The 12,468-nt window shown below is 35.4% G+C and overlaps 1 protein-coding gene across 3 annotated transcripts in view; it reads left to right on the forward strand.

Annotated features, from left to right (window-relative positions):
* The window catches only part of LOC122217596 (disintegrin and metalloproteinase domain-containing protein 18-like), a 144,115-nt gene that overhangs the window by 126,459 nt on the left and 5,188 nt on the right, over positions 1–12,468 (forward strand). For 2 of the 3 annotated variants that reach the window (XM_042934770.1, XM_042934771.1), the window contains one exon: positions 5,319–5,478. In XM_042934770.1, the coding sequence (XP_042790704.1) occupies positions 5,319–5,478 (160 nt within the window). Of the gene's footprint in view, positions 1–5,318; positions 5,479–12,468 lie in introns of those variants that run through there. The other variant, XM_042934772.1, reaches the window with a different exon arrangement.

The raw sequence follows: 12,468 nt of genomic DNA on the forward strand, positions 1-12,468 counted from the left end.
GGCCCTATGGAGATTTGAGGAGTGACTTAAAGTAGGACATGTTGATGCTCATCAGAATCCCCTTGCAAATTCAGAAGGTGATCGAATTGATAATCAGATATTCCCATGTGATTCCTTGTGATGGCCACCTAGGTCCACAAAATAAAGGTATATAGGGATATTGCAGCAATGCAAAGATGGACTGAATTCAGACACATTCTTCTTGCAACCTCTGAGGCACGAAATGCCAATAAGAGCTCTTCTGTCTGTCACCAAAACAGACAAAGACTGCAGATGGATATGTGGCAGGTTCCCTGGTGGGAAGGTCCTGATCATATCCGACAAGTGAGACTGATGCTGGTAGCCCTGGGAAGCTACACATGGGTCCTAACAGAGATAGACTCTGGCCTGGGGTTTGCTTGCTTGGTGGTAGATTCAAATGCTCAGAGTGCTATTAGGAAACAATAACAAAAACAAAACCTGAAACAGAACTTTTTCACCAATTTGAATTGTTGACCATCACTTGTTTAGACCAAGAAACACATTTTACAGTCTATAATGTCAAAACTATGGGCAGACAGATATTCTCCTCAGACTACTAGTTTGATAAAGAATTGGAAACATTGTCTAAAATGGAGGGAGATAAAGGCACTAGGTCTTAGACACCTTCATGTGGGTATGCTCACACTCAACATGAGTGAGACTAAAAAGAGTGCCCCCTCTTGGTAGATTTCCCTGTTTTTCTAGTGTATCCAAGTCTGCAAATACAAGGCAAGGAACAAGCATAATTCCTAAGTAAGAAACCAAAACTATATGTTGTCTTTATATCAGAATTCCGAAAGGCCTTGATGGGGAAGAATGTACCTTTACCCCATCTGGCAAAATTTAGGCTAACCATAAATGCAGCTATATTGCCTGTGGGTAAAGATAGTCCACTAGTTCTGTACCTTTTTAATTTTACCCTATGTGAACAAGAGTGGACTGAGGGGAAAGGACTTTCTAGATAGACTAGCATTGTTGCCTGCAAGCTAGATCAGCACAGTAAGCAAGCTTAATGTACCTTCCAAAGCTGGAACAATTTGTGTGTAAATGGAAAGAAGGGGGAGTAATTGTAAAGGATAGAGGAATGAATAATTGGGTTATTTAATGAGAGAAATCCAATATTACATTAACAGCTCAAAAGGGACTAAACCAGAGATGATACTGTCTTAGCTTGATGGTATTAGATGCCTGAAAGAACGAAGCCCTAGTCTAGATGCCACATAGGGCTATTACACAGAGAATTTGCCTCTAACAGCATTCCAATATTTGGGCTCAGACCATCTCACTAATTCCTATCTAGCATGTTCAGTTAATATTGCTTGAAGGGCAGATTTATACCCTTCTGTTTTATAAAACCAAGTATGGGTTACATTCCCCTCAGATACAATGTTCATCTCCATAATAGCATCAGGTAAAAGAGATGCAACCATTTCACATAAAGCTTTTTTATGTATACCAATTTCATAATCTTATCAGCCCTCATGTTTTTATGTTCTCCCAATCTACTTTAGCTCACATCAAGACTTCACCAATGTGTTTTTGGTACCACACTCCCTAGGGTTTCTGTATCAAGGAGTCTTGGAAATTTCTCCCCCTCATTTCCTGACCATTTTACCCATTCTTGTGAAAAAGTCTTTGGGAGACATCCCTAGTGAGAAATCAAGCCGAGGGATTCAGGCCCTTTTGTCCACCTTTAACTCAATCAACCTGCTTAACCACTACCACAAGCACAAGTGATTTATGGTCTTGTTTCTCATTGTAATCTCCACCTTAATGCTTTTTAAAATTTTCCAAACTGAGAAAAATATAATGAGCTTGTTCAGGAACTTCAATATTGGGGGACCAGCAGGAGGTCCCTTTTGTTTACCCCACCTCTGGTAGTGCGATATTAAAACCTTTGTTTTGGAGCACCTGGGTGGCTCAGTCAGTTAAGTGATAGACTTTGGCTCAGTTCATGATCTCATAGCTCATGAGTTCAAGTCCCACGGAGGGGTCTGTGCCATCAGTGCAGATCCCACTTTGGATTCTCTCTACCCCTCTCTCTTTTCCCATTCCCTGCTCGCATTTTCTCTTTCTCTCTCAAAAATAAACAAGCATTAAGAAAACACCTTTGTTTCAACCCCATCAATGTCTGTTTTATTCACCCCACTTATTAATTGCTATCTAAGGATTTCCACCATTCTGGGATCCATTTACAGTTGCACCAAATCCATAAAATACTTAGGAATAAATCTAACCAAAAAGGTGAAAAATCTATACACTGAAAACTATAGAAAGCTTATGAAAGAAATTGAAGAACACACACACACACACAAAATGGAAAAAGATTCCATGCTCCGGGATAGGAATAACAAATATTGTTAAAATGTCGATACTACCCAAAGCAATCTACATATTCAATGCAATCCCTATCAAAGTAACACCAGCATTCTTCACAGAGCTAGAACAAATAATCCTAAAATTTGTATGGGACCAGAAAAGACCCCGAATAGCCAAAGTGATCTCTAAAAAGAAAATCAAAGCAGGAGGCATCACAATCCCAGGCTTCAAGCTATACTACAAAGCTGTAATCATCAAGACAGTATGGTACTGGCACAAGAACACTTAGATCAATGGAACAGAATAGAGAACCCAGAAATGGACCCACAAACGTATGGCCAACTAATCTTTGACAAAGCAGGAAAGAATATCCAATGGCATAAAGACAGTCTCTTCAGCAAGTGGTGCTGGGAAAACTGGACAGCGACATGCAGAATAAACCTGGACCACTTTCTTACCCATACACAAAAATAAACTCAAAATGGATGAAAGACCTCAATGTAAGACAGGAAGCCATCAAAATCCTCAAGGAGAAAGCAGGCAAAAACCTCTTTGATCTTGGCCCCACCAACTTCTTACTCAACACATCTCCAGAGGCACAGGAGACAAAAGCAAAAAAGAACTACTGGGACCTCACCAAAATGAAAAGCTTCTGCACAGTGAAGGAAACAATCATAAAAACTAAAAGGCAACTGACAGACTGGGAGACGATATTTGCAAACGACATCAGATAAAGGGTTAGTATCCAAAATCTATAAAGAATTTATCCAACTCGACACCAAAAAAACAAATAATCCAGTGAAGAAATGGGCAAAAGACATGAATAGACACTTCTCCAAAGAAGACATCCAGATGGCCAACGGACACATGAAAAAATGCTCAACATCACTCATCACCAGGGAAATACAAATCAAAACCACAATGAAATACCACCTTACACCTGTCAGAATGACTAATATTAACAACTCAGGCAACACCAGATGTTGGCGAGGATGCAGAGAAAGAGGATCTCTTTTGCATTATTGGTGGGAATGCAAGCTGGTGCAGCCACTCTGGAAAACAGCATGGAGGTTCCTCAAAAAACTAAAAATAGAACTACCGTATGACTCAGCAATTGCACTACTAGGCATTTTATCCATGGGATAGAGATGTGCTGTGTCAAAGGGACACATGAACCCCAATGTTTATAGCAGCACTATCAACAATAGCCAAAGTATGGAAAGAGCCTAAATGTCCATCAATGGATGAATGGATAAAGAAAATGTGGTATATATATATATATATGTACACACACATATACATATATATATACATATATATATTTGAACTACATGGATGGAACTGGAGGGTATTATGCTAAGTGAAAATAGTCAGAGAAAGACAAAAATCATATGACTTCACTCATATGAGGACTTTAAGAGACACAATAGATGAACATAAGGGAAGGGAAATAAAAATAATATAAAAACAGGGAGGGGGACAAAGCAGAAAAGACTCATAAATATGGAGAACAAACTGAGGATTACTGGAGCGGTTGTGGGAGGGGAGATGGGCTAAATAGGTAAGAGGCATTAATGAATCTACTCCTGAAATCATTGTTGCACTATATGCTAACTAATTTAGATGTAAATTTTTAAAAATAAAATTAAAAAAAAGAAAAAGTACATACAATATAATTCTATTCACATAAGGTTTAAAATCTGTCAAAAATTGATTCATGTAGTATTTCTCTTTTGGAAGGATAATTACTGGAAAAAATCAGGTTGAGTGTTCTGAGGTACTCATAATATCCTGAGCCCTGGATTTGGTGTTGACTATATGGTTGTGTTTAATTTAGAAAATTATTTGAGCTGTATAATCATGGCATGCATCAATTTCTGTTTTTATGTTATACTCCAGTAAAAATTCACTAAATAATAATAGAAGAAATCAAGATACTTGTAAACTTTGGAAAGAAATATTGATTAGAAAATATTGAGGATTCTCTTGGATTCTGGCAGGATATGTTTTGAGATAGCTCTCCATCTATCAATTCACCCATGCATCACTCAATCACTCATTCGGTTAGTTTTTATTTTTACAAAAAAGGAGATCCTAAAATATATATTCTACTTGAGTTGTTCATTCCCTATATCATTGAATTTATCAAAGTCTATCTCATTCTTTTTAGTAGTGACACGGTATCACATTGTATGGATATCTCGTAACTTAATTTAGCCCTTGTCCTGTTGATGGAACTTTATGCTATTTCTCTTTTTCTATCACAAAACTGCTATAATAAAATTCTTTTATTTGCAACATTTATGATCTAGGTGAGTCTTTTTTCCCAAAAATTTTATTTAAATTCCAGTTAGTTAATATATAGTGTAATATTAATTCCAGGAGTAGAACTCAGTGATTCATCAGTTACATATTACACCCAGGGCTTATCATAAAAAGTGCCTTCCTTAGTACCCATAGCCTATTGAGTCCATCCTCCACCCACCTCCCCCCATCAACCCTCACTTTCTTCTCTATTGTTAAGAGTTTCTCATGGTTTACTTCCCTCTCTCTCTCCTTTTTCATCTTCCCATATGTTCATCTCTTTTGTTTCCTAAATTCCAGATACGAGTGAAATCGTATGATATTTTTCTTTCTCTGACTTATCCTTCCTAATTTTTAAATTAAATTCTATTACTGTATTACTTTTTTAAAAAATACTGATGTCATAAATATGCCAAATGTAGTAAGCAGTACTCAAAACATGTACACAGTTAATAATAATTAAAAATATGCATAAAAGACAAGAAATCTGACAAAAGCTCCATCACTGTTTAGGGTTATGAACTTAAATGTCCTTTTATTTTCCCCATAAGAGTTTGCAATGTATTAAAATTTCAATCATTTACATAAATATTACATACAAAATAATTAAAGTGAAAGAAATATGTTTTTTTAAATATTCAGTGAATATCTACTGATTTCTATTTCATTTTTAGATATAATTTTTATTGAAGAAGGCTACAATGCACAGAAAAACAACTGGCTTATTCTGAGTTTCTACATTGTTCTTCCCTTTATCATAATTTTCACCATTATGATCATGAAACGAAATGAAATGAGAAAATCATGCAACAGACAAAATGCAGAATATGAAGGGTAAATATGACTATGCAAATAATTTATGATCTTAAATTGTACTGCTCATTGACCATTGAAATAAATCCATTATATAATATTCCTAAGTTATATTCATTCCTTATATTCATTAGTTATATTCATTTCTAAGTATGCATTATTTTTAATCTAATGTAAAAGGCATTTTTATAATTTTGTTTTCCAATAGATTGTTTTTAGCATACTGCAGCAAGTCAAAATTTTGGCTGTTCTAGAACTGTTTTCCCAATGAATATTTACAGTATTTAGATGCTGTGTTCAAACTGTCATTTATTCCTGAACCTCAAAATATTTCTCTTCAGTAGTTTCAAATCCTGTGAAAAAAATCCCTTCAGAATTCCTTAGAAATTAGTTACCATTTCTTATTAATTTCTACATGCTATTCTTATTTTTGTCCTTTTTCTCTTCTGATGGAATTTATCACCAGTAAAACTATCCAGTTTTGGGTTTCTCAAAAATTTTAATTAATTAATGGTTTTTCTAGTGGATGACCTCTCCCTTGATGTCAGTGGGTAATTTAAGTCCCCTACTACAACTGTACCGCTATATCTCCCTGTAGATCTGTTAATATTTGCATTCTATATTTAGGTGCATATATCTTGTTTGGATTGACCCCTTTGTCATTATATAACGCCTTTCTTTGTCTCTATTACAGTCTTTGTTTTAAAGTCTCTTGTACATCCCAGCTTTCTTTTTTTTTCTTTTTTGATTTATTTATTTAAATTCAAGTTAGTTAACATCCATTATAGTAGTGGTTTCAGGAGTAGAACCCAGTGATTCATCACTTAACATATAACACCCAGTGCTCATCTCCACAACTGCCCTCCTTAATGCTCCTCACCCATTTAGCCCATCCCCCTATCCATCTCGCCTCAAGCAACACTCAGTTCTCTGTCTTTAAGAGTCTGTTATTGTTTTCCTCCCTTTCTGTATGTGAGATAGGAGATGGTAATTGTGTCTAATATTGTGTTTCTCATATATTTTTTAAATTTTATTAGTGAGGCTGCAAATCTTTATTTTCATCTGGGCTGCACCATTTTTTTCTACACAGAAATTACTTTCATGTCATTTGGCCTCTTTTCCCTATTTGCTTATATTTTATCTTTTACAGGAGTTGTATATACACGTATATATAGTTTACTAATGCTTTTTTTTATTTGTACATGAATATCCTCTCTTGATTCTTACTGAGTTTATAAAGTAATTAGAGAATTGGTAGCTTAAAGTATTGTGTATTTCTATCCTCAACATGTATCATAGGAATATATTCAAAAAATATCAAAAGATTTTTCATCACATAAAAGGCTAATAGTGACGGCACAAATTGCCCTATTGTCTGATCCAATTAGATCCAATTGCCTTTGCAAGAGTAGTCTTTGAGGCTTGTTTCTTTCTGAACCCAAAAGGACGTTTCTTAGCTGTCTCTTTTCCTGGTTCTCTCTGTTAAAATTTTAGATGATCTGTAATTTAGCTTGTTCTCAATAGCTTCCAGCCTTATATTAATTGTTTACCAATATAATCTCCATAGTGTATGACAGTGTCCTTAGGGTTGGACTTCTTCACTTTCTGTTCCCAATAAATCACTTACCTTGAGAGAGCTACCAATCCAACAATTTCACTCTTGAAGATTTATCTCTGAGAAATGAAAATCATTCTCTCACACAAACTTGAACACAAATGTTCATAACACCATAATACAGAATACCCCAAATCTGGAAATTAAGGTCATTCAATGAATAAATCATTATACAACCTGTGGTAAACCCATACCACCACACACTATACAGTAATAAAAGAAAACAAAGTATTAATAGAAACAATTTTGAGAACACTAAAGGGAATTATGCTAAGTGAAACAAAGCCCTTTTCAAAAGGTTGGATACCCTATGATTCCAATTATATAAAATTCTTGTCATATTAAAAATGACAGTTTTTGAGGATAGATTAGTAGTTGCCAAGAGATAGGGATAACGGAGAGAGTGGGTATGTCCATTAAAGAGTAGCAACAAAAGCTTTTGTTGATGGTACAGTTCTGTATCTTGATGTGGTTATAATTACATGAAACTACGCATGTGATCAAGTTGCATAGAACTACCTGGACATAAACATACACACATATGCATGCATGTCTAAATTGTGCAATCTGAGCAATCTCTGTAGGTTGTGTTAATGTAAATTGCCTTTTCATATTATACTATAGTTAGCCAAAATGTTATCATGGGAAAGGCTGAGTAAGGGGTACATGAAAGCTTTCTGTACATGTCTTTGCAACTTGCTATGAATATGAAACTACTTAAAAATAGAAGGTCAAAAATTGGATCTTAGACATAAATTTAATAAGTTAAATTATTCAACTTTCTAATGAATACATAAAAAACTCTACAGATGTAGGACAAGATCAAAAATTCTTTCATATGAGAACAAATCATGATCCATAAGAAAAATTTGTATGTGATACAAATTAAATATATTTGATCTGAAAAATATCCTGTTAAAAGGTAAAAATACAGGCTTCAGTCTGATAGAATGTATTTGCAAACCATATATCCCACAAAGACTTTATATCTATATTTTAAAAGTTCACCAACAGTTGAAAAAATGTGGGGTTAGAAAAAGACAAAGATGTGAGCAAAGAATGGACTAAAGAGTATGTACAGATGGCAAGCAAGCATATTAAGTTATACTTAACATGATTAGTTACTTGGGTAATTATTAAAACAACAATGAGATAATATCACACTTCCCCCAATAGATTGATTAAGATAAAAAATATTAATATAGTAAATACTGATGAGGATACAGAAAATTGGATCACTTGTACATTGCTGGAGGAAATGCAAAACCACATAGCTACTATGACTACAATTTGTCAGCCTTATCATACAACCCAATAATTTCACTCTTGGGTATTTACCCTAGAGAGGACTTTTACATTTATGCAAAAATACTGTACATGAACATCCATAGCAATGTTATAATATTTAGTTATCCAATTGATAAAATTGGATAAAAATTATCCAATTGATCTTTTGATGGATGACTGGTTTAACAAACTGTGGAATATTCATACTGCGGAAGCTACTCAGGAATAGCAAGAAATTAATTATTAATACATAACGCAATTTTGATGGATCTAAGGGAATTACATGAGAGAAAAAAACAAAGTTCAAGAGCTACCATACAATACCATTTATATAAAGTACTTGCATTACAGTTATAGTAATGGAGACCAGATTAGTGGTTGCCAGGGATTAGGAATTGGGAGTAAGGCAGGTAGGTGTACCAAGTAGGGATTGTATGGCTTTTTGTGGTGATGGAACAATTCTATATGTTGATGTTGGTGTTGGACACACTAATTTATACATGTAATAAGATAGAATACATTAATACACATATAAACACAAGTCATTGCATGTAAAAAATGATAAAATCTAAATTAACTCTCTGGAATATACCAATGTCGATTTCCTGGCTTTGATAATGTAATATAATCATGCAAGATTTTACCATCAGGAGAAACCAAGTGAAGGATACCTTTTTATCCTTGTGTATACACACATTAAATCTCCCAGTAAAAAATTTTAAACTTCCTATAAATCTATAAGTATTTCAAAAAATTAAGCAAAATTAACATTTGCCCCCCCAAAAGCCTATTAAATGATTCCCAAGAATCTAGAAAAGAGGATAAAAAGAATGACAACAATAATATATAGCGAGGTGTTATATTGAAACTCAACCATACAGAGTCAATAAATTTTATCTAAATAAATTTAGTCTAAATACTAATACTAATTTCATCTAACTACTTTTAGTCTAAATACACCAATTAAAAAAACCCTAAAAAACAGAAAATGTGGGGCACCTGGGTGGCACAGTGGTTAAGCTTGGTCCAATTCGATCTTGGCTCAGGTCATGATCTCACTGTTCACTCTCACTGTGAGTTCAAGCCCCACATTGGGCTAGGTGCTGATGGTGCAGAGCCTGCTTGGGATTCTGTCTGTCCTTCTGTCTGCCCCTCCCCTGCTTGTGCTATTTCTCTCTCTCTCTCAAAAATAAATAAATAAAGTAAAAAAATGTTTTAAATAACAGAAAATGTAAAATTGGATAAGAATCAAGATAAATATATGCTCTCAGCAAGAAATCCACATTCAATCTAAAGAAACAAATGTGTTACAAGTAAAATATCTACCATGCTAACACCAACCAAAAGGAAGCTAAAGAGGCTATATTTATGTCAGCCAACATTGAAGAAGAAATATTATAACAAGAGTATAACTTGATCATTATAATCATAATAAAAGAATAGTCTTTAAGAGCACATATAATTCCTTCAGTTCTAACAGACTTTGTTTTATATATTTGAAACTCTATTATGAGCTGCATAAGAGAAAAAGTCACAAATATAATTCGAAGTTTCAACATCTCTCTCTCTCTCTCTCTCTCTCTCTCAATATAAGCAGACTGAAAAACAGTAAGAATATAAAAGAATTGAAAAACACTAATTAGCAGCATGACCTTTTAGAAGACCTCACTACAGCAGCAGAAATCGCATTTGTTTCTTTAACGTTTATTTATTTTTGAGACAGAGAGAGACAAAGCATGAACGGGGGAGGGTCAGAGAGAGAGGGAGACACAGAATCTGAAACAGGCTCCAGGCTCTGAGCAGTCAGCCCAGAGCCCGACGCAGGGCTGGAACTCACGGACAGTGAGATCGTGACCTGAGCCGAAGTCAGACGCTTAACCGACTGAGCCACCCAGGCGCCCCAGAAATCGCATTTGTTTCAAATGCACCTGAAACATTTAACAAGTTAGCCCTAAAGTGTGCCTTGAAAAAGTAACAAATTCAAACAGATTCAGATCATGTGAAATATGTACTCTGAACAAATAGAATTATACAAAAATGTTTTGGAAAGTATGCCACATATTTTTCAGTAATTCACTGATCAAAGAAAAAAATAAACAGAAAAATTAGAACATATTTGAACACTAATTGAAAATAAAAATACATGATAAAATTTGTCAGATAGATAGATAGATAGATAGCAGTACTTTGGGGAAAAGTTATATTATTAATAATTTATATCAGAAAGGTAAGAAATTTTAAATCAACTACATTAGCTTCCGCACAAAGAAAGTATACAAAGAGGAACAAATTCAACCTCATATAAAAGGGAAATGAAATTATGAAATTTAGAAAACAGCAGTAACAAAATAGAAAACAGGAAAACAATGAAACCAGTGAAACAAAAAACTATGTTTTGGGAAAGATCTTTTTGGAAAAGTACTAACTATGTAGCCACACTGGTAAGAATAAAGAGACAGTAGACAACAACAATACCAGTGTCTAGAATGAGAGAAGACCCCCCTTACTGATGCTATAGACAATGAAAAAATACTGAGGAAATATTATAAAAGTGTTAATACTAAACAGTCTGACAACCTAAATGAAATGGACAAATTCCTGAAAGACTGAACTATCGAAGCTTATTCAAAAAGAAATGGGGAGGAATTAAGATGGTGGAGTCCTAGTAGGACCCTAGGCTTGCCTTCTCCCTCAAACACAGCTAGATAAATATCAAATAATTCTGAACACCCAAGAAATCCATCTGAGGACTGACAGAACAGACTTCACAACTAGATGGAGAGAAGAGGCCAAACACATCATGGAAGGTAGGAGGTGTGGAGACATGATTTGTGGGAGAAATGTGGTTGCTGCTAAGGGGAGGGAGCACTGGTCATGAAGAGAGGCAAGAGAAAGAGAAATAGGAAAACACAGGGAATCATACAAAGAAAACAATTCCCCAAAGCCATTGCCTGGGAAAAGGAGTGGGGCTGATAGTCCTGAGTTTTTAAATTCAGCAAGACTCAATGGCTGGAATTTTAGAGGTCCTGGCATGACTTGTATGGAGGCTTGAAAGTGCTGCAGTGATCCTATGAAGAAGGAGAGCATATGGCCCGGGAACAGAAGGCAAAATCTGAGGATCCCCTTGGACACACAGAGAGACACAGTTCCCCCTTCTTGGAGAGCAACTGGGAGAGGTGTCATTTCTTCTCCAGGAACAAAAGAAACAAAACAGATCAACATGGTAGGAGACAGAGTGGGGAGGGGGGTGGGGGGAACGGGAAGAGAAGCAAACCATAAAAAGGACTCTTAACTTTAGAGAACAAATTGAGTGTTGCTGGAGGGGAGGCGGGCAGGGGGATGGCTTAAATAGGTTATAAGCATTAAGGAGGGCACTTGTTGGGATGAGCATTGGGTGCTGTATGTAAGTGATGAACCACTGATTTCTACACCTGAAACTGACATTGCACTATAGTTAACTAACTGGAATTTGGATCCTGTGGTTTCTTTGGATTCTGTGTCTTCCTCTCTCTTTGCCCCTCCCCGCCTCTCAAAAACAAATAATAAAACATTAAAAATATTTTTTTAAGTTGAAAGAAAATCTAAATATCAAAACAAGACAAACAAATGTAAGAAATGGAGAACCTGAATGGGCTTCTATCCATAAATAAACTGAATTTGCAGTTGAAAATCTATAGTCTCCAACCCAGATAGCTCCACTGGTAAATTATGCCAAACATTAAAAGAATAAATAATACCAATGTTATACAAAATCTCCCACATATTTTAGCACACTTCCAGACTCCTTCTAAGAAGATACTATTACCTTGATACAAGGGACAAATAAATAACACAAGAAAAATACACATCAATTTGTATCCCTCAAACTGAATCCAATGTTATATAAAAAAGAATAACAGGGCACCTGGGTAGCGCAGTTGCTTATGCATCCAACTCTTGGTTTCAGCTTAGGTCATGATCTCATGCTTCCTGAGTTTGAGCTCCCTGTGGAGCTCTGTGCTGGCAGTGAGGAGCCTCCTTGGGATTAATATTCTCTCTCTCTCTCTCTCTCTCTCTCCTCTCTCTCTCTCTCTCTCCCCCTCCCCTGCTCACGCTTTCTTTCTCAAAAT

The sequence above is a fragment of the Panthera leo genome, chromosome B1 (assembly GCF_018350215.1).
Source record: "Panthera leo isolate Ple1 chromosome B1, P.leo_Ple1_pat1.1, whole genome shotgun sequence".
NCBI classification, from domain to species: domain Eukaryota; kingdom Metazoa; phylum Chordata; class Mammalia; order Carnivora; family Felidae; genus Panthera; species Panthera leo.